At 43.6% G+C, this 27,412-nt stretch overlaps 1 protein-coding gene across 2 annotated transcripts in view; it reads right to left on the bottom strand.

Annotated features, from left to right (window-relative positions):
- The window catches only part of RANBP10 (RAN binding protein 10), a 63,898-nt gene that overhangs the window by 19,156 nt on the left and 17,330 nt on the right, over positions 1-27,412 (bottom strand). For both annotated transcript variants that reach the window (XM_054640584.2, XM_054640583.2), the window contains exons 4-5: positions 10,306-10,473; positions 3,044-3,066 (exon numbers count right to left, since the gene is read on the bottom strand). In XM_054640584.2, the coding sequence (XP_054496559.2) occupies positions 3,044-3,066; positions 10,306-10,473 (191 nt within the window). The remainder of the gene's footprint in view (positions 1-3,043; positions 3,067-10,305; positions 10,474-27,412) is intronic.

Raw genomic sequence — 27,412 nt, forward strand, 5'->3', positions numbered from 1 at the left:
TAGAGGGACAGACCTCCCTCCTTAGGCCCCATCAGAAACCTAGGATGACCCTCTCCTCCTCTATAGCAAGAGACATGGGCATTCCTGCAATTATCTGAAAAATTCCTTCAATTTATTCTTCCCTGTTGCAGAGATGAGGATGATTTAGGCCTGGAATGGGTTCCAAGAATGACTGCAGCATTTCTGTTCTCATTTTCAAAACTGATCTGGTTAAGAACCTGACCAACCTCCTCTACCTTTGAAATTATCAAACCTCAAACAACAAGGGGAAGAAATGAATCTATAAATACAGGCTGGAAATTGAAAACAGAGATCAGGATGACTGCATTACTGGTGATGCGCTACATCTCCTTTCCTGTTCCCACACCAAGGAAGTCTCTGGGTCAGAGATGTGCAAATACAGCATGATAAAGGAAGAGCTACCAGAGGAAAATGATGTAATTACATTTAGTCCCACCATTCCTTCAAAACTGGCTGACATGGAAATATCTCTAATGAGGAATCAGATATCTCCACAGTCCATACTTCAGACTTCTTATTATCTTCTCAGTATCTTAAACCCAAGGGCTTCCAAAGCCGGGAATCAGACACCCAAAATAATTGGAAGTTGGAAGCAAACCCCCCAATTTTGGCTATGTTCATCTTTGAGCAGAAGCTGCCTACCCTCTACATCTCTCAAATCATCTCTAAGGTAAAACTCCATTTTTCCATGTGCGATGTGTTCTCTCTGCTTAGCAGCTGTTGGGGAGCTCATGTATCTCCAGCACCCTGCCAGATGCAGGCAGACACAATCCCAGAGCCCAGGAGATGCTTTTCCTGCCAAGTTCCTCAGGAACACCTTCCCCATGACACCTGGCCCACCTCCTGCCCTGATGTTACTCACAACCCCCACTGTTCATCCTGACCTGGTTTTTCACCCCCTTGTCCCTCTGCACTCCTACAATCCCACCCTGAGCTCTTCTGGTTTTTTTCATCTCCTATTATTCCTTCAAACCTCCAGGCAGGACAGACCTGATCCAGGCTTGTGTAAATAAGAGTTGGGCCGGAGCACTGACTTAAACTGGCAAAAAAAAAGAAAAAAGAAAAAAAGAAGAAACTCTCTCTTTTTCCTCTGTGGGAATTCACTCCTAATTCAAGCAGTTATTTTGGTTTTAACTTCAGCCTGTGCTAAGCCAAAATGTTTTTTCCTATCACTGTATTTTTGTACAAATGAAAACACCCTTTAGAGGAAACTGAAACAAGCCAAAGCAAGTATGTTTCAACATCTGTGTCTCTGGTTTTCAAATTAAACTATCCATTTCAACTTCCTAATATTGTGAATTCTGCAAAATATTGCTTTCACCATTTGCCTCTGGAAGGGGAATTTTGGAACAAGCATTTCAAGGAAATTATTTCTAATCTGGCAATGTTTTGAAGGGTCAATTTAATTCCTTGTGTAACCTCACTGATATGTAATCCTAAAATTTAACCTTAAGAATTGCAGAAGTAATGGGGTTTACTGATGTGTGTTACCAGTCAGCTTCACCACCCCTCAGGCTGTAATGCATGGGAAAGTTCCCCTTAAAGGCCCCCTGGAGGGGTGAGTAATGAGGAATGGACCAGAGCCAAGAATTCCATGTGGAGCTGCTCAAACCAGAGCACTTCAAGGGTCACCCAGGTAAGTTTGCTGTTCCCACTCCTGTTTGCAGTTAAATTTTCAGAAGTGCAGCTTTAGCAGGTGAAGAACACAGACTTTATAATGGACACTTTCTTTTTTTACCTTATAATCAGTGGATTATTGTGTTTGAGCCTGGAACAGAGAACTATAAAAAATGATACCTGCAAGTGATCAGCTTCATATTCTCTACTGCCTCAAGAATTCTAAAATATCTGATAGATTTTAAACCAAAGTCTATCTTGGGTTTGGCATCTTGAACTGTTTGGAACAACCAATAATCCGTGGGCCAAGGGAGCAAAAAGAGCACATGGAACACATTGGTACCTGCAAGGGTGAAGGAAGAATGCAGTAATCCAAGGGAAGGATACTGGAAAAGAGAATGCTGAAGTCAGCTGTAGGCACCCTCAGGAAGCTGCCAGCAGAGCAGCAGAGTGATTTAGCAAATGTAGAGGGAGGCCCTAGATCCATATGGAGGCAGAAGTCTCCCATCCTTGCTCACATCCACAGTTAAGAGGTAAAAAGACCCCATCAAGCTTCTTTTCTCCTCTGTATTGACAGCTGATGTGAAAAGGTCAATCAAATAACTGCAATTTAAATGCAGGCTATATTTGGGATACAGCAGAAATCTGTAAAGCCCTAAATCCCATTGGGAAGGTGAACAGGGAGTATTAGACATTATTCCTCACAAAAATTAGAGGAACAAGATAAATTTTTTGACAGGAAGTACAGAACAAAGCAAAGCAAATTTCCTTCCACACAACAGTGAAGTCAGCCAAGAAAATTTATCACTTTGGAGGCCTAAAAAAGTTATCAAAATGAAGAAGTTTGTCAGAGGAAATTAATTTGGAGTATTTAAGTACAAAGACAGGAGTGCAACCTTAGGGACAAGAAGTCCTGTGTATGAGATGGATGCAGTGGATGTGTGGGTGTATGCCTGACCTGGGTTTACCTTTTTCCACTGAACACATCCTCCTTGTCCAGGAACACTTGGGTCTAGAAAAGAGGGAACATTTTCTTGTGCTTTTGTGAGATCTGACTAGACATCAGTGTAACTATGCACATGTTCTCCTCCTCAGAGTCAAAGCTGCATTTGGAAGACAATGACCTGTAATGAAGTTTGCATCCTTGCTTTAATTCCAGGAGAAGGAGCAACAAATTCTTAGAGGTGGTGAGGGATAAGAGGAGGCATGTGAGTAGCCCACAAACCCAGTCACAGGATTTTGAAGTTGCAGAAAAAGAAGCATCCACATCATTCAGTAATAATGTGTGTTATCATGTTTTTTTCAACAGGGCATCAAACAGAAAAAAAAAAATCACACCCCCACACTCTTCCCCCTCCCTTCTGTTTGCATCCTTACTTAAAATACTGAAAATAGGTGTACTTACAGGGAGGTCTGTAAAGGCTATACCTGTGGGGGGAAAAAATATTAGAATTAAAAAGACAAAGGATTTTTTCCCTGCTTGCCTACATCCTTAACATGCTACCAAACATTACTGCATTTCAAATCCCAGCTCTGACCCTGCATTTCACTGCTTCATGTATTTAGAAGTAACTTCCCTCCCCAGTCCCCTCCTCTGCAAGATTTTGCATCTGGAGAAAGGTTCATGAAAAAGCCTAAATGTTTTCAACATCTATCCCAAAAATTTGGTTTTCTAAAAGCAGCTCCTCTTTCCTTTGCTTCCCCTGTTACTAGGAAGGAGTTAGTTTTCAAGACTCACTTTGGTGTTAGAAACAGAATTTTAGTATAAAGTTTCTTTGGTTTAGGCTGTAACTGCTTCTTCTTATCAGCCAGAGGAAGAGGAAAGAATATTCAGCACTTGGCATTAGAAGCTGCAGCCAGGAGCACCTGAGAAACTGTGCAAAGAACAGCCTCATCCTCAACTCAGCTGACACAGCTCCAAACAGAAAAGATGGAAAAAACGTGTATGGTTTCCCTTTTTATTTACATCTGGCATATCAGAAAAGAGATGTTTAAGCAGAGGCAGCCATTGCCTGGCATGGCTAACAGGGTTTGGCTGGAGACAACACTCACCACAGCCAGGGTGCGCAGGCACAGCTCTGTATCTGATTTAGGTGCAGTTACTGCCCCAGAGGATGGGGCCTCTCCTGCCATGGGTGGGATGCAGCAGCACAGGGAGATGGATCAGCCAGAGCCCCCCAGGCTTTGGGTCACCCTCACCAGCAGCACAGGGGACACTGCTGCCATCACTGCTTTCCCCATGTGTGCTCCCAAGAATGCTTCTTGTCCCCAGCCAGAGCAAGGCTGGTGCTCACACCAGGACACCCAGTTCTCACACACGTCCCACCTCTCCTCCTTCCCTTCTGCCTGGCACTGGAAGGACTGCAGAAGCAGGAGAACACCACCCTCTGGTTTTAATTTTAGGACTATTTTAACCCAGAGCTGCAATGTAATCTTACCATATCAGTCTGAAATGGTAATTTAAACCAGTTTTAGGAATCAAGATAGGAAACAAGTAATTTCTATTCAAAACAGCGCAGACCTAAATCAAATGCTCAGAAAGAAATCCTGAATATTTTACTAAATAAACAGCAAATAAAGACAAATTAACACCATGGCAGATAGACAGTATGGTTTAATGAACATCCTGGCAGTTTGGACCTTGTTTATTGAGCACCCTTTCTACAACCCAACCAAAGATTGTGAGCACAGGTGATGTTGAACACGTGGCTGAGGAAAACATTCAGCAATCATTTCTCTCACCTTGTCACCTTGCCCAGATATTGCTCCTCACTCAAACCTTTTTTTCACTTTGCAATTATTTTGCTCAGCTGGATGAAAAGGTGGATGAAAGCTTGTTTTCCTACCCTTATGGCAGAATGAGACCAACCTCCTTGAGCCTGCTGTCCACTGGAGTCTTCCTCTGCCCCCAGCACCTCTGAGAGCCAAAGGTGGCCAGGCTGGTGTATCTGTGTGGCTGGAAGCTGCTTCCAGCACCTGGACAAGCACTTGGTTTTTGAATGGACAAGGTGGGTGGAAAATTGCCTGAACTGTCAGGATGGAAGAGTTGTGATCAGCAGTTCAAAGTGCAAGAGTTGTCCCTGTCTTCACCAATGACCTGGACAATGGGACACAGTGTGCTCCCAGCAGGCTCACAGCTGTCACCAAACAGCAGAGTGGACACCAGGCTGGAGGGCACCGTGCTGTAGCTGGAGAAATGATCCAGCACAAGCCTCCCAAACCTCAACAAAAGCACCCTAAGAGCCCTGCCACCAGGCTGTGATAGTCCCAGGAAAGAGGACAGGATGAGGCTGCCTGGAGAGAAAGCAGGAAAGACTCAGGGTCCTGCTGGGCAACAAGCAGAGCAGGAGCCAGCAGTGGGTCCTTGCAGCAAAGGACATCAACCACATCCTGAGTGTTTTAGTGACAGTGTAGGTTAAAGGATGGGATTTCTCCCTTCTTTTCCAACACTGGTGAGTGCACACTCCAGTTATGATGCTCTCTTTAGGGCTCCCCAACACAGGACACAGTGAGACTGGAGTGAGTCCAGCAGAGGCCAGCAAGACAAAGACAGGCTAAGGGAAAAGCCTCTGTTCAGTCTCAAAAGCTTTAGGGCAGACACCTATTGCTGCCTACAACTGTCATATAGGAGGGTGCAAAAAAGGCTTTTCTCAGAGATTCATGGGGGCAGGAGACAGGAGGCAACACAGACAAGCTGCAACATGGGAAATTCTAATGAGAAAAATTCAGTATGAATTTTGGTCAAACACTGAATCAGGACCAGAAAAGCTCCCAGATGATCTCCATTCTTGAAGACAGTAAAAACTTAATGAGTTTCTGAGTAACATGATCTAGTTTGGGCCTACTTTCAGCAGGGTGTTGGATGCTTGACCTCCAGAGATCCCTCCCAGAGAAAATAATGCTATGATTCTATAAATAAACATATTACATTGCCTTTACAATGAGACAAATGCATGTTTTCCACATACTGTTATGTAACTCAGACTAATAAAATGCTTTATGCTTGGTCTGTTGCACAGACATGTCTGCTCAGAGTTTCTGCACCTGCACTGCTACACACCTGCATCAGGAAAGCCAACAGCAGAAAGTGAAATAATCACAGCTTGAATGTGAAACTGTTTTCTTTCTCTGCAGTCCCTCCAAAGCCTGGATCCAGTTTAAAACCACAACCTTAAAAACTTAAGGAGTGGACAAACCAAGAGGTCAGGAAGCAAGAGCAAGTGTGTGAAGAGCAGTGACATAAAGACATTAAATGAAGGTTCAGTGCTAGGGCACAGTGTGATTGACATTTTCACCTGCCAACCAAACAAAGGACTTCCACCTTCCATGACTGCACTTACACATGACCCCATGCACAGAATGTTTATGGACCTTCCAGCCCATCTCTGCTCTCCACCCAGCACCAATCATCCTTTCTGCCTCACAGCTGACCACTTACAGAACTCAATTTGCACAAGAAAATGTACATTGGGTACTCAGCCACAGCACTGCCTGCACAGCAGGGAACTCCTCCAGCATCTGTTTAGGGAACTGTGATCCAGGGAATCCTTAAGCACTGCTGGTGGATTGCAATGAACACAACTCCTTCAGCAGTGTGGGCATCCTAAAGAGCAGACCAGGAAATGCCAGCCCAGGAAAATACTTGAATACTTCTCCAACGTGCTGCTGAGGAGAAGCACTGCCAAACCCACACAGCTCTACATGCCCTTGGAAACAGATCCTCCAGTGAGGCCACTGGGTAAAATTGTCATACACAGAACAAGGCTGTGGCCAAGTCTGGTATTTTCTGTTCATTTTGGTAGGGAATGAGGGTGGTGAGGCCCTGGCACAGGTTGTCCAGAGAACCTGTGGCTGCCCCATCCCTGGAAGTGTTCAAGGCCAAGGTGGATGGGGCCCTGTGCAACCTGGTCTCGTGGAAGGTGTCTCTGCCCACAGCAGAAGGGTTGGAACAACATGATTTTAAAGGTCCCTTCCAACCCACACCACTCCAGGATTCTGTGGTTTTAAATCTGATTAATGTGAAGTCTTGTTTTGAACATCCCAATGCTCTTGCTGTCCACAAACTTCATTTGAAGCCTTGGGGTCAAACCTATTAAATCTGGGACTGACACCTGCATGTCTCTCACAACAGGTTTCTGCATTACTCCCAGTGTTCCTCCTAGTCTCTAAACTGGCTGCAGAATGGCTATTTTACTTTTTAGGTTAACTTGGTCTTTCCAAGAGCCTGCACTAGAACTCAAACTACAGGAAGTTTTCTATGCCAAGACTTCAGAGGGTTGCATGCTCTTTTTATAGCCATGCTGCTCCATTTACCTTGGTCTGCTGTCAAAGTCTGAGATCTGAGACACTCCTACATTAGTCCCTGAGCAAACTCATCCACTTAAACCCAGAGACCTGCAGCAGTCACATTTCCTCCTCTTGTCCTGGTCCAAGACTTTCTGCTTAATGGCTGGTGCCCCAACATTTCTCCCTGCTTCTCTCCAAATTCACTCTCATCACACTTCTAGCCACATCTCACTATGTTTTTTACTGCCAGGACTCTGCTCAGAACTTGTCAAAAGTGTTTCATCAGCAGCCAGAAGACATTCAAGACATTTTCCAGAACAGAGAATTAAGACTACATACGATGTCAAACAGTTTTCATGTGACGTCTCCAAATAAAGTTCAAGACTTAGCTCCAACCAGAACATCCAGAATTTGTGATGGCCAAGAAAACAGTTCTTATACAGTGCTCCTGATGGATCTGATTAAATGAAAAAGTATGGAGACAATGGAAGATAATAGTTAAGCAACAGAAGAAATTGCAAGGAAAACAAAAGGGGGGATGTCTAATTAATAGATGAAAAGGAGAGGACTTAAATGGTGAAGAGTGAATTAGAAAGACAAAGCTACAGTAATTCCACCAAAAGAAAGACAAATTCAAACTCTGAAACCCTGCTCTCAAGCTAACTGGCCTCACAAAGGGGCTGATTAGCCTCATGAATATTCTTGGCATCTGCAGTAGGATTACACAATTACCTCATCTCCTAGAGGAGACACACATGGCTTCCACAGCTCCATGTCAGGGAACACCTAGAAAAACACACATTCACCCCCTTCCTGGCAAACCCTGCGTTTACACAACACAGAAATGAGATTCTCAGGTTAGCACTAGATGTCATGGAAGTTCAAGACCTTCAAGGAGCTGCTTCTTTCAGGGAAGAAAACATTCTGACTTTCAAACAAATCATTGCTCCTGCCTCCATTTGGCCTTGGTTCCTCTGCTGACACCTGTCTGACCCCCTCCTCACACCTCTGCTCTGTGCCCACGAGGAGCTGTGTGACCCCTGGCCAAGGGCTCCTCTCCTCAGCATTTCTGAGCATTCTGGATGCTGTTTATTTATCAGGGACACAAACAGACACTGCTGGCCCTGACCAACAGCCTCCTCAGATAAGGTTTTCATTCTGCTGTTAAAAAGGCAGTAAAATGTTCCTGCAGCTTTTGTGGGGTCACCCAGCAAGGCCTGAGCTCTGCTGCTCCCTTCTGCACTTCCACCCCTGTCTCCTCTATCCACACCATCTCTCCTCCCCCAGTACAACCATTGTGCCACTCCAGCTCAAAGAAAAGCTGCTACACACAGGAGCCAACTGGGAATGCTAAGGAGAGGCTTCTACCTGTCCTTTTCTCACACAGTTCATGTCCTGTACACCCAAAGAGCTCAAGAGGACACCCAGGGGACAGCCATGCTTACACCTAATGCTGCTTTAAGCATGGTAACTTTCTGTTACCTTTCCTGTTTCTTCCCACTGGCATTATTCAGGGGTAGGCTGTCCCTCAAGGGGTCATTCAATGTCAGATTAGAAAAACACAAGCTTTCCATCCAACAAAGCCCCATCTTTGAAGGAAAAGGAACACCTCAGTTTCAGAAAGGAAGACTACATAACTTCTCTGCTGTAAAGAACTCGGAATGTCCCAAACCAAACAAATCTCTGAGCAAGGACACAAGTCTAAGAATCAGAGGGTGGTAATGACAAAAGGTAACACAGAAGTTACTGAACTGGGCTCTTTATTTGGCTTCATCTGCCCAGAGACCCAGGCACAACACAGGCCTGGGTACAAAATAGAGAAGGAGAAAGCAGCAACTTTTCAGCTGATACAGATTATACTGTGGAGACTCTGGTCATTAAAAAGAAATTAAATACCAAATGAACAAACTTGTATTCATTAAATAGAAGATCTGGCCTCCTCCTGACTCTCACACTTTTGTTATGATCAGGAGTAACAGCATCATCAGGGTGAAAAACAGTGAAGCTGGAAAACCACCCACTTAAACAACAGAAAACATCCAGAGGAGCACTGCACAAACCACTACACGGAAATACAGGCTAAAAATCAAGGACAGCAACTAAAAAAAAGATTTTGTGACATCTTTTTAACTATTTCATTATCTCAGTTGCTCTTATTTTATCTTGTGTCACTACTAATCAAAAGCTCCTGCTTTACAGCATCAGCTGTTGCTTTCAAGCCTCTACTTGTCTTACCAGTACTGGACTGACATGGGCAGCCTGAACAAGCCCAGCTCCCCCAGCCTTCCCTCCTAGGACAGATGCTCCAAACCCTCCATCAGCTTGGCAGCCCTTTGCTGGACTCTCTCCATTTAGTCCATCTCTCTCTAAAATTGGGGAGCCCAGTACTTTTCCCAAGAGCTCACCAGAAATCCTGTACTCTCCAGGCACACACTGCACTCCAATCCCACTCCTTCCTTCAGCCCAGCCAGCAACTCAAAACATCTTTGCTCTCTTAAGTGTTTTGAGCAGGGTATTTTTGGTATTTTTCTACCAATTTGATCTTGAATTCAACGAAGTAGAATTGACACAGCAAGGAGAAGCAAAGGAAAGGAGTGCTCATCCCTCCCTGCCAAATCAAATGAATCCCAGTACAAAAAGTAGGATGAAACTACAAAAACTGCACATCTTATGTGTTAAAAAAAAAAGACAAGAATTTATCTCATGGAGTGGAGAATATGTCATCCAAGGAAATTGTATTTTGGGGGGAAATGGCCAAAAATTTCTACTTTAGACAAATAGGATATGACAGATGCCTGGAAAACATCTGAGGTATTAATTTGGGCAAAAGTTTTCAGTCCTTAACTTTAAGACATTTACTGAAACAAGTGTGGAATGAACCACATTGTAGCTCAATGCTTAAGTCAGACCTTTCTTGTGCTGAATTAATGTCTGGCTTTGGGAATGCTCAGACCAACGTGCTGAGGCTTTCAGATGGACAAGTCCCTTCAAAAATGAAGACACCAATTTCATGCCTTTGTAGGTAGTTGAACAAAACACTAATTAAACTTCCCACTTCTTTCTTTCTTTCCCTCTTGTCCAGCCATTAGACATCTTATCCAACCTCCCACCTACTGTGCAGTAGCAGAGGAAAGCAGAAGAAGCTGTGGATGAAATTCTATTATATCTAAACAAACTGAGCAGCATGGAAACCATTTTACCTGCTGGAAGCATTTCTGTCTTGGAGCCAATTTACAACTGCTGACAGCTGCTGAGTGCTCTTTTGCTCTGCCATTTTAACCTTACTCACAGGTGTGGGACAAGATTTACAATACAGCAAAGTATTAAACAGCAGCAAGAGCAGGGCTGGAGCATCCCTCTCCTGAGAACACCTTCACTTACCTAAACTGTGGCCATTTTTTGTGTAGAAGCAGGTGTTGTTGATGAGGTTGACACAGCAGCCAATCACATCTCCAGTGGTGAATGTGGGGCCATAGGGCTGCCCTGTCCCCGAGGAACAGAAGGAGTGCCCATCATCTCCATGGTACCCATAAGAATGTTTGTCCCATCCTGCAAAAGGCAAAAGGACAGGACAGCAGTGAAGCCAGTTCAGCAGAACCACATGGAACTACTATAACTCTCAGGACACCATTTGCTGTGGGGCTTTTAAAATTTGATTGCCACTCCTGATTCATTCCAATATAATTTTCACATACCAGTAACTGAAAAAAAATAATGGTCTTTAATCAGAACAGATCATTTGCATTTCAACACATTTCTCTTTTATCTCGCCTGAGGTGAAACAAACTCCTTTTGTAAAACACTTGTGTTTCTCAAAACCAAATTCTTCCCACAAAAGCATTTAAGAAAATAATTCTCAGACAGTTTCAGCTTTGTCTGTAAGTGATGTCACAGGTGCACCAAATGGAGAGAGGCAATTTTTGCATCCTCAAATCTTTATTTCCATTCCAAGAGTTGATAAGGATTTCTGTTTCCATTGGGATACATAATTTCCTGTTCTGCAGACAACTTAAAACACAACCCTCAAATGTCAAAGGGGAGTTCAATGCAAAGTGGTCTGTTCTAATATTAATATATTTTATTTCTTCTGCCAGTAACATTGTGCTAAGGGTTACAGCTGCACCCTGCCCGCTTGTTCTTTTCTATATATCCCAGTAATTTCATTTTGATCATTCTTCTGAATGGCACAATCAAAGCCACATCTCACAGAGAGACAGAGTTCTTCCAGAAAGTGATATAACATTAAATACAGACATCTGTGTATTATATGGATATGGCTGGATCTTTAGGGAAGCAAAGAAGGTGCTTTGGCCATCCTCTGACCTTATACACCCAAGGGTGGTGCAGATTCTGTTAAATGTGGAGTGATGGCTCTGGCAAAGGGACTGTGTAAGAAACACAGAGACTGTGCAGGAAATGCACATCCTGCAATGAGGCACAAAAAGACTGAGCACCCTGAGAACTACAGAGCAGAGCCCTGTGAAGGTGGGCTGGAGCACTTCTGTGAGCCAGGATTTTCCTCCAAAACCAACAACAAGATGAGGGCACTAGAAATTCAATCTTGTAAAACAGTGCTACATCACTGAGGCATCAGCACTCACATGCTCAGGGCTTCTCAGAAAAGCACAAAACAGTCAGTGCATGTCTAAGGCCCTGTTTATTATACCACACCAAATGAATGCCAGTGGGAAAGTCAGGGAATGAAGCAAGACTGAAACATGCCACAGTCCAAGATTTTGGACCTCAGAGCAAACTTTGGGAGGGAAAGGCATGAAGGACTCCCAGCAAATTCTAGTCTAGAAATGGTGAGTAATTTCCTTTATGTAGTCCCACACATCCAACAGGAACAGACTGGGATGTCCCAAGAGTCAGCTCTGTCTTCCCTCGGATCAGCTCCAAACAAGCTGCTGACAGTAGCACCAGTCCTGTTTCAAATCTTCATGAGAGACAGGGACAACAGCACAGGCAGCACCCTCAGCAAGCACAAAAACAATGCCAAACTGACTTGCCAAAACAAAGGAGGAAGTGATAGAGGCTCTAGAGTCTGTTATCAAACTTTCACTGCTAAGACTCCATCCAGTAAAAATATCATTGAAATATTTTTGAATTTTAAAAACTGTGGCTCCTTTCCACTATCCCTTTTATTTGCTCTGTTGCCATCACTGATGTATTATTTTAGTCTTCCCAAAACCAGACCTGTTACATGAGTGTCAATTCAGAACTTCTCCAATGGAGCTGTTGAGAAGTTTTAATTCAGATGGTAACTTAAATCAATTAATCTCTTAATGTACTCACAATACAATCCAAATACACACTTCTAGATCTTCTGCATACAAAACACTTCTGGCACTACAAAGCACCTACCAAGAACTTGTCATCAGCTGCATCTGAGCAGTGAAGTGCTCACACATCATGCACTGGGTAAGCTCCCATAAGAAATACAACAGCGTGTCCCACCATGAGGATGAGCTCACTAAATGCTTGGGCCAATGCAGACATTACTGGTTCTGCAGTGTGAGAAATAAAGGTTTCATTACCTACAGATCACAGCTGATCCTACTGAAAACACCCTCCTCCTGTTCCTTTATGACTTGAGCTTCACAGTGTCAGTTCTTGCCGTAGCACCAATGGTGGTGGGGAACTCCAGTGAAAAGTGACTGAATAAAGACCTTGAAGACAATGACAAACGTGGTACATGCAGCAACAATGCCTGGAAAAAGCTTGTTTTGAATCTTATTCTCCCCACAAAACCACTAACATAACCAGTTAAGGAAATTTGCTCACCCAGCACTTTGCTGATGTAACACAGAGTTTACTTTTTCAACTCAAATGTTGTGTAGTGCTGAACCTGGACCTGGCACCACACTAGGGGCTTTAAATCTACCCTGTCAGCCTTATCACATCACCATGGTCATCTTAAACAACAAACCAGAGTTGTTTGAGTGAACTTACTGTACTCACTGTAAACATAAACTGAGTGGCATTAATCCTATGCCTAACCTTAAGTTATTTATTAATAAAAAACAGATCTCTATTCCTAAAATTCTGCCCAAAATAAACATGAGGGCAGTAGCATACTGGTAATTCCAGCACTGGCCGGTTTCAGCCAGCCTTCTGAAATTGCCTAATAATCTGAATTAAAAACAAGAATCAGCACTTCTGGTACTTCTAGGTTAAAGTTTTCAGGGCCGGTTGATTTAAATAGTGTATCCCTCTTGAAAGCATTTGGCATTATCCTGGATTACAAGAAGAGTGGGCAGTAACTCACCACATGTATTTTGAACACACAGACTCTAACTTTTCTCAAAACACTTCCTGAAAACTTGGGCTTTTCCTGCATCATTAACAATTTGCTATCGCCACCTAGGAATGGGTCCAGCATATTACAACCTCCTCTGGGACTCCCACGACACCCCTGGAGCCTCCAGTGACTCAACGGCTTCTTCCTCTACAAAATCCAGCAGTGTTTTAATAAGGACTGAATCAGAACTTCCTGAAACCCCTCCCCACAGCTGCATCTGCCAATTCTCCTGACAGTTTAACCTCTGTGCCACTTGTACTCAAGTACTGCAGAAGTCACTGCTGTGACCTGGAAGGCAGAGGAGGTGACACCCACATGCTCCTACAGCTGTCCCTGTGGAATAGGGGTCAGCCTGGAAGAGGATGCTCTTCAAGAAGTGAGACCAGAGAAGTACAGGATGTGCATGTATCACACCCTGACTGAACAGCATTACCACTCTCCAGCCACCTGTGAGCACAGACAAACTGAGCCAGATGGAGATTCTGTTCACTCAGTACTCCTGGAAGGATTTTGTTTCCATTAAATTGTTCAATCCTCTATTAAGAACATATAAACACTCATATCATTCACTGTGTCCTGCAAGAAAGGGTTTGACACAGTAACTGCAATCAATGAAAATGTGCCTCCTACTCCTTGGATATATCCTGTAATTCTTGCACAGGAGAGGATGACAAACAATGGATTTGGTGTCTCCATAACATACATCAGTATGCAGACCTCTGCAAAATCCCCCATAATGATCCCTTTTCCAGGCTGATGACTCCTAACTTATTTAGCTATTTCCTGCTTTTCTGACCATCATCATCTGAACCTTCTCTGGATTTAGTGCTGCCTGTGAGAACGGCGATGAAGATGCCCCATGGAGAAGGGAAGCAGGCTGCAGCTGTTCTCTGCACTGCTCCCAAACCCTCTACATGTTAATCCTAGCATTTTCCCTTCATTGTCATTTTTACCACTGACCTGATGTTTCCATGAGGTTATTGTCATCACTCCAAAATGCATCACTGCTCCCTTTGCACAGATTCTCATGTGCACCTCCCTGTCAGGGCACGTCACCTCAGCTCACTCCCCCAGCTCCCCCCAGCACCTCTCACCACCCTCAACCTCACAATCCTCAGCAGCTCATCCCAGGACAGAGAGGGGCAGGCAGCTGCTCCTAAGAAAACCCTGGGAGAACCCACACACTGGCAGTTTGTGACTGGTAGCTCATTCCAACAAGGCTGTTTAAAGAGCATCTCATTTTGGTCTCTTGGTCATAGCCATGTCTAGAGCAATGGACACTCAGCACCCTGTGCAGTTGTGGCCAAGTCTAAAAATTCTCAAGTGCAAGTGCAGAGTCCTCTCAAAATTTCAGAAATCTGGACAAAATTGGACAATGCACTTTTTCTTACAAAATACAGGTCATGGACTCCTGATGGACAATATAGACTGAAATCAAGTGACCTAGAGTGGCTGCAGGGTCCAGTTTACAGTTCTTTCCTTTCCCTTCCCCATCCTCTCTTTAAAAGCATAAAATCATTTTAAATAGGAGAGACAGGCAGAGAACAGAAAGGATTTGGCCACCTGGCCCATGTGGTCAAAGCAGAACCTCAAGGTCCTGACTCTAAGACTGTTCTCACTAGAGCACATTTTGAAGACAGCACTTTGAACATGCAAACAGAGAATCACAAGCACTACAGGTAGGACTTCAGCAGCTACTGAACAAAAATAGGGTAAATTTACATCTCTTTGAATTGAACCCTTCAACACCCAAATCCAAAATATACCTATATATTGACTAACAAGATGCAAAATAGCTCCAATTGTGCAATCAAAGAACTGGAAGAAAGAAAAATAAAAACCATGAGTAGGGCTTGGGAGGACATTTTTGCATGCTCAACACCAAACTGAAGCTCTGTTTGGCCTGCTAACAAGAAAAAGTTGATATGCTGATCTTCTTGGCAGACTACCTTGATCCCAACACATAGGGGAAAAAAATGAACAGCAAGTTCCATTGCTGCTGCTTGATAAACAGATCAGAATTATGCAATGCCAGACACGTGGCAGAAAGGACTTGAGTTACTTCAGGACACAGTTACAGGATAAACTGATAAACACTCACCCTTAAGCAAGCACCAGAGTTAGATGTAGTGTGCTACTACTGTCCCTGACTATCCTACATCTGTCCCTGCTCAATCCCACCTTTCCCACTCAATGTCAGCCTTGCTTTGCTCTTGACTCTTTGGCCAGATCCTGACTCCTGTACCTGAGATCAGACTCTGCTGCCTCAGAAGGCAGCAAGTGGGAGGTGGCTCTGTTGAGCTGGGTGACCATTTCCATCTCAGCACCACAGAAACAACATGGTGCTTCAGCTCTCTGCTTCAAGAGCCCCAGCAATGAACACAGAACTGCTGGTAGGCTCTGGGCAGCACTGGCATCATGGCTGCATCACACACCCAGGTAAAGCAGGACCTGGATAAGCTGCTCAAACTTCAAAGTGTGGAGCATCAGGTGGAGGATGGATGCATGGATGCATGGATGGATGGATGGATGGATGGAAGTTACCAAGGGCAGTATTTTCACCACGGCTTTTCTGGCCTGATGCTTTGTTCACACAGGGTGGAGGAGAAAGCCAAGTGATGACAGCCCTCAGAGCATCAAGGTTCAAACATGTCAAACTTGCCACTGGGCACAAGGGAACAGGGAAGCCAACACCCAGAGGGATCTGTACTGAGATCCCCTCTGATGACATGCCAAAGACTGACACACAAGGCCCAGTGATCATGGAAAATACACTTTTCCACTGAGTTATAGCCAGACATGTCAGACTCTTCCTGCTCTGCACTTGCTGGGCTGAAGATGTTGGCAGACAGATGAACTGTCACTGACACATGGACCATTCCCTGCCCATGAACATTCCAAAGGAGAAACACATTCTACTGCAACTCAGCCCAAGCATTCACAGTCATGGGTGCAGAAGCTGCTGCAAAGGGCAGGGCCTTGCTGACCACACATTCAGTGGTAACCTCCCTGCAGTCAGGGATACCTGGGGCATCTGAAGATGGAAGGAATGGTGGAGTATGTTTGGGCTTATGAAGGGCAGATGGAAGTTCCTCAGAAAGAATCTGAAGATTTGTAAATAGAGTTTGTGTCTGTTGTATCATGACTAATGGGAGAGTTTGAGACTTACTCTTCAGGACAGACCCCGGTGACCACTCTACAATCTTTCCAAAGTTTCTCTCTTTCATATTTTGGAACACTTCTCATTTTTCTCCCTTCTCTATTCTTGTCCAGTATTTTGCCTGTGGCATTCCTCTTCCCACTCCCCTGGCCAGCAATCCTAGCTTCCCACAGCTGCCCATGCCAAGGCAAGTGGTGTGCAAACACTAGCTGCAAAGGGACAAGAACTTGTGTCAACACACTGAAATAACCCAAACAAAATTATTTTATAAGATTTATTGAATCCAAAGTCCAACAGAAACAGATGTACAAACTTTGCTTGTCCAGTGCTTGGGGAATGGGATGTGGAGGGTGGAGGCAGCAGCAGAGCCCAGAGTTGCTGCTGGACCAATTTCCAGTTGGAGGCAGGGCCTTCTCCATGCATTGTGCTGAGCAGGCTGCTATTGCTCAGCCAGCTATGGGTCTCTGGCAGCAGCAGAGCATGAGGTCAGGGGAGGGGAAGGTATATTCAACAGAGGCTGAACAGATGGCATCTGGTGCACAGAGAACTTGGATGTTGGTTCTACACCATCCTGGGCTGAGCACTCCCAGGCAGGGACAAGACAACCATAAACGTGAGACAGGAGCCAGAACCACAGGAGAAGCAGAACCACCCTCTGTTGATGACTCCATCTTGCAGTGCATTGGCTCTGCAAGTGGATGTGCCTCTGGTGTGCATCAGTCCAACACAGGCCTTTACCCCCAGCAAAGGGAAGGCTCAGCAAGCTCTCTCTGGTGCTCCTACAGCCTCAGAAACCAAATGCCTGGGTTTGAGAAGTCTGTAAATACCTGGCCATAAGAAATCTGCTGCCCCAAGAAGCATCTGAGATGCTGGAGCATCTCAGCTGTCACTCAGTTTTACAGCATTTATGCCAAGCCCTATGAAGCTGCTTACACATCACATGTTTTGGTGAGAGCAGGGTGGTTGCTTTGCTTTCCTTTATTCAATCATGCTTTAGAATCAAATCAACTATTAGTGCTGTAACACATCTTTCTGCTGCCATAATGAGCCTACAAAAACAGCTGCTCAGTGGCCACAGCAGCCTCTGTTACAGAGCTGGGGATGTGGGCACAGGGCGGGCCCTGGCATGAGCACCTGTCTAGGTACAGCCACAACACCAACTGCAGGACAGGAATAGGAGCAGGGAACAGCATGCTCAACACATTACAGCATCTCCCTGGCACAACTTCAAGGGCCTGGACATCTGCCCAGAACATGTCAAGGGTAAAAAAAAAAAAAAAAAAAAAAAAAGAGACCCTAAAACCCACTTACCCAGGGATATGAAGAAGGCCTAGCTAGAAACATCCCCAACCAGCTTCTATTTCTTCTACAAGGTGGCAAAATGACTGAATGCAGTAGAAGACCAAACCTTGCACTACAGGACCAATGCTTGTACAGAGAATAAAACCACTTTACCCCATGGAGCACAAACTTCCCTAAGCAGGGGCTGGATGGGTTCAGGTCCATAACCTTTGCAGTATCCCACTGAATGCTGTCCAGGGCCATGGAGTAATGCAGCACAGCATTACACACACCTCAGCCAGGCACTGCTGCTCATGGCCTCCCCCTCACCCCAGGTCCCAGCAGATGAAGCAGAGTCAGCCTGGCCCCTGCACAGACACAGCAGATGATGCTCATCAGAGAGTGCAGGACTCTTGGCAGGCCTGGCTGCAGCTTTTGCTCAGAAGCCAGTCCATGTTTTTTAATAAAGTACTTGCAACTGCAAAAGAGACAAAATTCAGTCCAAATCCTCACAGCAAGACTTGTGTGGCAAGAATCCAAGGAGAGGAAAAAAAGAAAAAAAAGGAATCATAACATCTCTCTCATATTAACAGAAAGCAGGAAGAAAAGGACACAGTGACCCAAAAATCAGTATGACTCAAGAGTCTGAGAGATTGAGCAGAATGTGGGTGCTAACAAGCATTGCCTGATCCACCATGGAGACAACAAGCAGAGCAGCACTCTACAATTCAATTTTTCACAATATTGATCTGGCACAGTGATTTTTAGACCAGATCAGAAAGTCCTACCATTAACAACCACTCACTGCATGTTAACTAGCCTCCAAAAAAGCATCAAACCACAGTCTACACCATTATATAAAGTGGCACTACCCACTGACTCATAAAGAAAAAAAACAAAACCAGAAGGCTCTGGACAGCTGCAACACAGGCAATACCTTTTCAACAGGAAAGGTCTGTTCCACCAGCCCCAGAAATTTGTAAGGAGTCCATTTCACTATTACTTAGCATGCACCACAGCACAGAATACAGTAATCAAGATAAAAATAATCTGAATCAAGATGGCAAGTCCTCCTAACTTACAAGCTTGATGGTTCCATCTTCTGCCAGAGTCAGAACATGATCTGGGTTTCCCTACACCAGAGAGGTCAAGATGTGCTTGAAGGCATTTACAGCCCTGTGGAGACCACAGCCACAGAACAGGCTGTTTCTGCAAACAAAGGAAACGTTCTCCAGCATGATCAGGTCACCACTGCTCTATTATATCCACCATATTCCCTGGCACACCACAGTGGAGGGGGTGGGCCACAGGGCAGGGGTACACAATGATGCAGGACAGGGATGGGGGAAAAGAGTCAGAGGAGGAACATTTCCATGTATCAATTTAGTGGAAGGGGTAAGGAACAACAATCAAAAGCTTATCACATATACAGCTTCAAATCTCATCATACTAAATAATTCACATGTTCATTTATGGGCCAACTTTTCAACCTTCAGCTGAGGGGCAAGAACACCTTTATAAAATATTAAGACACTTCCAGCAAAGTCTTGCAAGGTGATGGGCAAGAGTCACTCTACAGAGACATCAAGGCAGGACAGTTTAGTGACTCAGCCAAAAGAAATGTTAGAGATCACTGCAGAATGCAGGGGGTTCATGTACAGTTACTAGTAAAAACAATCCCTAAAATGGTATTTAATGAGCTAAGAAAATTACAAACAAAAACCCACTTATCTAAATACAAGACACTATGGAGAGAGAAGTCTTCCAGAAGAAGCACACCTCCTGATGTTGAGATGTTGCAACAAAGACTTCTAAATTCTAAACTGAGGTTTCTAAAATGCTTTCCATATTAATCAAGGTGAAGCAACAGGGTTTTCTGAAGAGGATCATATTTATCCATCAGTAGAACCAGCTGCTACCCAGCAGTTTGAGTTGTAGTGAAACTGAGCTCTGTGTTCATGCCACCTTTTATCCAAAATAATAGGTACAGCCACATTAAAGAATTTGTTTTAATCTGAAGAACAAGCAGTTCTGTGATTACAACTTGTGTTGACAGCTAAACTGCTGTCTCTAAAGTGCCAATCAACTTTTAGCTGTCACTAAAATACCTGGATTTTCCATAATCTGTGCTACAGCTGGAGATGCAACCTGTGGCAGGGGTGAAGACCAAACCCCAAACCCCACTGTGCAATGCCATCTCTGCCCTGCTTTGGAAACTCTGCTTTCCCATGGCACACAACCAACACAACCTGCTGGATGACAGAGAACCCATGCAAAGGCTCCAGCACAGCCATACCACACATCTCTGGGAACATGGTGCAGGAGGACAGAGCACAGAACCTCTGAAGAGGCCAGCCCAGCTCGGAAAGAGACACAGCACAGAAATCAGGGCATGGAGAAGTGCAGGCCAGCACTAAGAATCACATACCCACACTGATGCCTGAGCCCTTAATGGCCACTGGGAACACTTTCTTTGATTATTTTCCAAGGCCAGGATTGCTGTCTTGAAATACTGATGGATGGTTTTGTTCAACTTTAATGGCAAAGCACTTTCCCAACTGCTTCTGGGTGAGGCACAGCTCTGAGAGCTCAGCTGGAGCCTCAGTGTGCTCCTCCAGGCAAACCTGAAGTCTGGGTGCCCAAAGCCAGTCTAACTGAACAGACAACAGGAAAAAAAGAGAGGAAAGAGACCCAACACTTTCCTATAAACCCAACCAAATGGGCAGCAGTTTTTCTGGCTGCAGGCAGGACAAGCATTACAATCAATATGAGCAAACACATGACCTGAAGTCAGTCAGAAAGGGAAAAAGGCAGGAACTTTTACTGTATACAGTTCTAGTTTTCATATACATATCCATAAATAAAACATGGTATTAAATTTAACCTTAATTCAGAAGGTAATTCATCCCAATTCTGTGGTTCAGGAGCTGGTTTAGTTACTCTGCAGCTCTGAACACATCTGACAGCACCAGGTCTGACCTCATCTGGGGACCTGATCACTGTGGTGTCACCCCTCAGCACGTGGAAATGCCACATCTGTCCAACCCCCTGCCACAGCAGCTCAGCCATATCAGCCCTGAGCACCAGGCTCATCTCCAAACACATCCACCCCACTCAGCTCTGGCCATGATAAGCTCTGCAGGGCAACACCCCAAACACAGCAGCTGTGAGGAGGCAGCTTTGTCAGACAGCCCATTCATGAGTCCTGAAAGACTGAAGAATGGGAAAGAAAGAACTCCCAGTTCTTCTAAGGGACAAAGATGGGATGTGAATGAATGCACAGCACATGCAACAAATCTGTTTCAGTATTCAAGCTGGAATTTTCATACAAGTTCAGGTGAACTCAGCACATAAACTGAAAAAATGATTGAAAACAGAGAAAGCTGACATGGATGACAAGACAACTGAGCAGTTCAGTGGAACTGAGCTGAAGTTGATGGGTAGTGGACAAATAAATCATGAACGACAAAGATTCCCAAAGACACAGAGAAATTTTTTTTAAAATAAAGATAGTATAATTTTAATAATTCTAAAATTTCAAATTTTAAAAATTTTGTGTATTTAAATTTTAATTGTAAAAGGTGTTCAGCTGATCTGCAGAGAGTAGAAGCAGGAAGAGAAAAGATGAGAGTGAGTTAAGCAATCCCAGAGGAACTCACATTCTTCAACATTATGATGCAGCAGGGCAGCCATTAAAATATACATAGAACACATGTACACAGAGAATTTAGAGTGAAGATGAAGAAAGAAAATTTAATGAGTTGTGTATACCCAGGATAAACAAAAATTAAGTGCTCCTCAGATTACTTTCCTATGATGGCATTTTACGTATACTGAACACAAGATTGATTCCATATGGAGAAAAAAAAATCTTAACACTAAAAATATGTGAAAGCTTAAGTTCAAAGGAAATCCTTTTGTTTTATTACAAGAAGCCCAAATTTCTTATTAATTTCTTTAGTATGACCTTAATTTTGACTTAAATTAAAAAAAATAAATAAAAGCTATTTTGAAAGTAGCAGATGGTGCAGTACAGTAAAAGCAGACTCAAGAAAGAAACAACCAGCTTAAACCAGTCTCAGGACACTTCCTCCCATAGGAGATTTTTTAATTTTTTTTTTCAAATGGGGCTGAGTAGGCTTTATGGCTTAGCCTTGTGTTTTGGACTGAACTCTTATTAGTGGCTGGAGTGCACTAACTGTGATTCTGGAGTGCATCTTGCAGTTTAGTTTAGAAGAAACGGGGGTAGCACAACCAAAGATGTAAATAAAACTACAGGCAGTGGTGACAGCCAGGAGATTCACTTACATAAATAAACTCCTTCTCCAAAAATACAGAGACTCATGGAGGTAAATCCAAAAGGCTCTGACTTTCAAAGGCCAGAAATCTCCAATCTGCTGTAACACTTCTCTTTTCTTGGCAATGTATGTTTTTTATCCACCACTGTTCTATGCACCACAATCATCTTCACCCACCCACACGAGCTCTTGTGTGCTGAGGAATTTTTCTGTAAATCCATTCTGCACAAATGGATTCAATAATTCCAGAGCTGACCCATCACACTGACCCACTTTGCTCTCTTTTCTTCCACTGTGCAGTGCTAAAATTTGCCATTTCTAAACACACTGATGACCTCTTAGGAGGTACAAATTATGCTTTCAGGTAAAAAGCAGTTAAGTCAGCAAAAGGCTACCCAAGTGAAGTTTCAGAAGAAGTTCTCAGCCTAAATAAAAATTCAGGGAGACAAGTCAGCCAAGTTAGCTTCAGCCCACTATGCCTGGAAAGACTGAAAAAAATTATAAAAATGTCTCCATGATCAGGAAAACTGTTAATTGGGGAGAAATTGAATTGATGTTTTCAACACATATCTCTATCTAAAAATAACCTCTGACCCCTGTTAACCACGTGATTCAGGAGAATACATTTTCCCAAAGGAGCTGTTTCAACCTGCATTACCTGTGATGAACCAGGCAAGTGGACAGACCCAAGTTAATAACAAGCCCAGAATGAAGCAGTGCCCCCCACCCATTATTATTAACCCAATTAGGTGACCCATTCCACATGCAGCCCCACAAACTGGTTTGATAGGATAAATTAGAGGGTACCAGAGGCACAAGCAATTTTGTGGAGAGGAACTGGCACAGCCAGCTGAATGTGGAACCAACACCTGTCCAAGGCTTTCTGTGACACCCTGTGGAAATCCCACATGCCTTTTTGGACAACTGTTTTTAAGGACATTCTGAAAGAGCTCTGCAGCAGGACAAACACCATAAGGTACTACAAGCCAGAGCTTCATCAGCTGCATAAATAAATAAACTTAATAGAAATTACTTCTAAAGACAGAAAATCAAGCAGTGTGTCCAAGCTGCTGATGCAGCCAAGAGGCTCTGAGAGCAGACTGATTCACTGCTTGTTTGCCACATACTGCTCATGCATTTAACCCCTTACTTCAGGGCTTTTGCTGATTGCTCTAGAAAACAAAAGCCTTTTTTCCCCAGGTAACCATGTAGCTTCTTCCCCTCCTGTTTCTGCTGAAGCCTTAAGAATTGTGAAAGCTTGGCAAGGATTTTCTTTTGCCCTTGTTTGCAAGATGGGATAAGAGCCACTTCCTGAACTTGCTCTGAATTTTAATGTTTTCTTTTACTATAAAAAGTAAGATACTTGTGATACATCCAGTGCTTGTGATACATCCAGTGATTAAATTTCAGAAAACATCTACAAAAGTTGTCATAAATCAAGAAAACCTGACAAACAGGGAAGGGTGAAGAGCCAGGGGTGTATGATTTGGAGAGAAGACACAAAGCAGTGATAGAGGTTTTCATTTATAGAGCTACAAAGAGGAAAGAAATTAATTATTTTCCACCTCCACGTGATCCAAGAATAGACTCAGACTACATGGGATATTCAGCTTTGTCATCAGGAAAAGTTTCCAACACAAGGACAGTGTTGGAAGAAGTTGCCAGAAAAATAATGAAAGACTGGTTTAGACACACACCTGTCAGGCAGGACTAATGCTAATTGAATTCACTTCAGATCAGATGATTTGGTGAGGTCTCAGCTTCTATAATTACTGCATTTAGCACCGACACTGAGTCCTTTAGCACAGGTCCTTTGTTTGTCAGTGGAGTCACAGAAAGTGACAAGCCAAAGCACAAACTAAAAACTTCCTTAAACACATTTGAGGTAGAAAGATTCCATAGCATTCACAGAAAACAAAAGAAACAAAACAAAGAAACAAAACAAAATCACCAAACAAACAAAAAAACCCTCCAACAACAAACCAAAACTGGCTAGAAGGAAAAAATGGAAGACTTCAGCAGAACTTCCCATTTGCAGCAGGATTAACTTAAAGAGTTACATGAGGCTGTCAGATCCTTGTGGAATTGAGGTTTGAAAATCTAGATACAGAACCTCTGCAGAAACCCATCCCCAACTCTGATGAGGAATAATATCTCCCCATGAGAATTTTACTTGTGCAGGACCAGGATCCTTGTGAATCCCTTCCAATGTGGGACATTCTATGATTTTATGATACAACACCTACCCAGCCTCCCTTCTCTGGTTGCTCCCAGAGAGGAGCACACCAGCATGAAAAACCCCTGGGAACGTCCCCAAGGAAGAAACAAGCAACGTTTTCCTCTCAAAGAAAGGAACAGGAGGACAGAGTCCTCAACAGTCTTGCTCCCCCTGCTTGCACCTCCTCTGGCAGCTTGAAGGATAAACTGAGAAGAAATAAAGTCCTACCTACAAATGCCAACAGAAACCTATCAGCAAGAAAATTCAAAGGAAAGGATCTCCAAACAAAGCTAAAATGGAAAGCCCAGTCCACACATGGGATTATGGAGGATGAAGGATGGCTTTCACAGAGGAGGAGAGCAGGGGGAATTCTTCATTCCCAGGGCTCATTTCTATTTTATGTCCAGATAAATGGGTCATTCACAAGGACCTTTTGCTGAACAAAAGACTCAGAACACCTGGACAAAATGTTTCTAGTTTTGGTGACCTGGCTCACAGCACTACAGACCCAAAAGCCAAACCCTAATAGGGAGAAGGTTCCTGTACACCAAATTCTCCTGATTTATCTGGCTGCACACTAATTCAAGTCTATAAAATATTCTTGAGTTTGAAACCTTGTTCTTTTAACAGAGAATTTGGAGCAGACAGATAGTGAATAAGCCAAGCAGCATCTTTTTGTTTAAAAAGCAAGCTGAAAAAATTACCAATGCTTCACAAAACCAAAGAATGGTGAGTGAAAGCTGGCACTCCCTGCAGCATGCACAATGCTGCAGAGCAGGGCAGGTCATTCATTAACCAGAGGGTGTTTAAAGTCTCTAAAAGTGATTGGTCAGCTCCTATCTGTGCTGTTTAAGAAACTGAAGCAGGGTATGCCTGAGGGTGTGGTTTCACAACATCTTAGACTGAATTAAGAACTTGCTGCTACCTTAGAGATTCATCCCCCCTTCCTTCTCTGCCTGGCTCTTTGTTCCTGCTGGGGTGCCCTCAAAGAGCTCAAACAAATGAAATGTTATTTCTCAACAGCATGAAGACTTGAACTAATGCAGAACATCACATGCAGGGGAGACTCATTCCCAGTGTGCAACCTCACCCATGTTAAGGACAGGACACTTATCATCATCTCATTTTACAAAGGTTTGGTGAAACCTGTAGCAAACCACCAACACATTTTCAGCAGGGCTCAGGAAAACTTACTGGACTGAGGCCTTAATAAATAATAATAATAATAATAATAATAATAATAATAATAATAATAATAATAATAATAATAATAATAATAATAACAATAACAATAACAATAACAATAATAATATCATCAAAAGTACACTGCTCTGTTACATGCAGGATGCACAAATAAGAGCATTGCTCCATGAATCCTGAAGGAACCAGCCCACCAGGTTCCTGCCTGGCCTGGAAGCTGCCCTGGCCAAGGTGACAACTGCCAGAGCCAAAGGCTTGCACCAGGGAAGAAGAGTGGCTGTGCAGATAGGGTGGAGAGGAGGGAAGGGTCAGGTTTCTCTCCTTTGATGACATGGAGTTAGATCAGTTCAGCTGCAACATGTAATTTCATCCTCAAATACCAAAATGCTGAGCACACGTGAAAAAAACTGAACGTGGGGAAAGAAGTGAGCAGAAAACATTTCACTAAAAGCCACTGGTTGAAAGCAGAATGCTTATTAGTAAATGTTCTAATTGTCTTTAATATTTTTTTTTAAATCAAGATATGTCAGGATCACAAAAGTTGGTAGTTAATAATAATCCCACAATTATTTCAGACCTGCTGACTGAATTTCAAAGCACAGCACAAAGAAACCCTGAGTAGAGCATGGACAGGGAACTCTCCAATTAAAAGCAATCTCTATTCTCAATGCAGACAGGGGTAGTTCAGGAAACTCAGTTCATGTGCTCCAATCACATTTGTAATCTCCAGAGAAAGCTCAGCACTACCCCCACCAGCACCCAGCTGGGTTTAAGCCAAAATAAATCTGGCAATAAAGAACAAATGCCCTGACTTGGAACTGGATATGGCCAAAGTGTTTGTCCTTGTGGAGGGAGAAGGAGTTTGAGACAGAACCCAGCAGCAAGACTGTTCTTTGAATTAGGACTCCCAGGGTGCCACCAAGTGAAACTGGGAACAAGAAAGGGACCAACTTTGGCTCCTGTACCAGGCTCTGGTCTCCCAACCACCACTTGTAGTGGTTACACACTTCCCTGGCAACACACTCTGTGAAAATCAATCTGTTAAAGCAGAAGTGACTTAGAAAGGGTCTAAGGAGAGAAACCTGGCAGGGTTTCAGGTCACAAAAAGTTAAAATTACACTCTGACACAAAGCCAAGTCAAGACTCCAAAGTCTGTCACTTCTTCGTGAGCTCTCACTCACTCTGTGCTGTGAAGGACCTGATAACAGTTAAGCCTGGAAATGTTTCTCACTACAGTTACTTGAATAATATACTAAATATATATATATATATTTTAAAAAAATCACACTCATTGTCCAAAAGCCAGGAAGATAATTACTGAGCTACAATACAAAGCCATGCAGTTAATCTTACACAGATGATGGGAGAGAGACCTAACTATGACCACAGAATGACTCTTGGCAGCATAATCTGCATGTGATCAAACAAACAACAGGTTCATAGGATCAAATTAGTGCTTATTTAGCAATGAATTGTATAATCTCAAGTCTCAAGTTCACTTTATGCTTTATTTCACTGAGAGAAAAGAATTCCATGTTCATCACATGCACTCTAGAAATGACAGTTGTGTACAGGCACTTTGACTCAGACTGGCCACAAATTCTGCCCATGTGGGTTTTAAAGCCATTTATCAGAAGTGGGTAATTTTTAGTCACCAAAGGGGGACAAAAATAAAAAAGAAGAAGAAATTACACTGGCAGTTCAATTTCAGCACAGCACACCTGAGACATTCAGTACACACCACCTCAGGTTAGCACTGACCCCTGGATGTACCTGTGCTACAACCCCAGGGGAATCCTAAAAACAGCAAAATCCAACCAACCATCTGCAAGGCCAAGCCTACAAAACATTCCCCCATCCTTCCATCACACAAACCACAGAGCCATTTCTTGAGCAGAACAGGCTCCATTAACAACCAAACAAGCCTTTTTCCAAGAACTTCAACCCTGGAAGGAGATGATGGGACTCAATTCCTGCTTTGCCTTGTACATGGCACACAACCCACCTGGATCAGGGCTGGGGGGGAGTAG

This window comes from Agelaius phoeniceus, chromosome 12 (genome assembly GCF_051311805.1).
Source record: "Agelaius phoeniceus isolate bAgePho1 chromosome 12, bAgePho1.hap1, whole genome shotgun sequence".
In the NCBI taxonomy this organism is placed as follows: Eukaryota; Metazoa; Chordata; class Aves; order Passeriformes; family Icteridae; genus Agelaius; species Agelaius phoeniceus.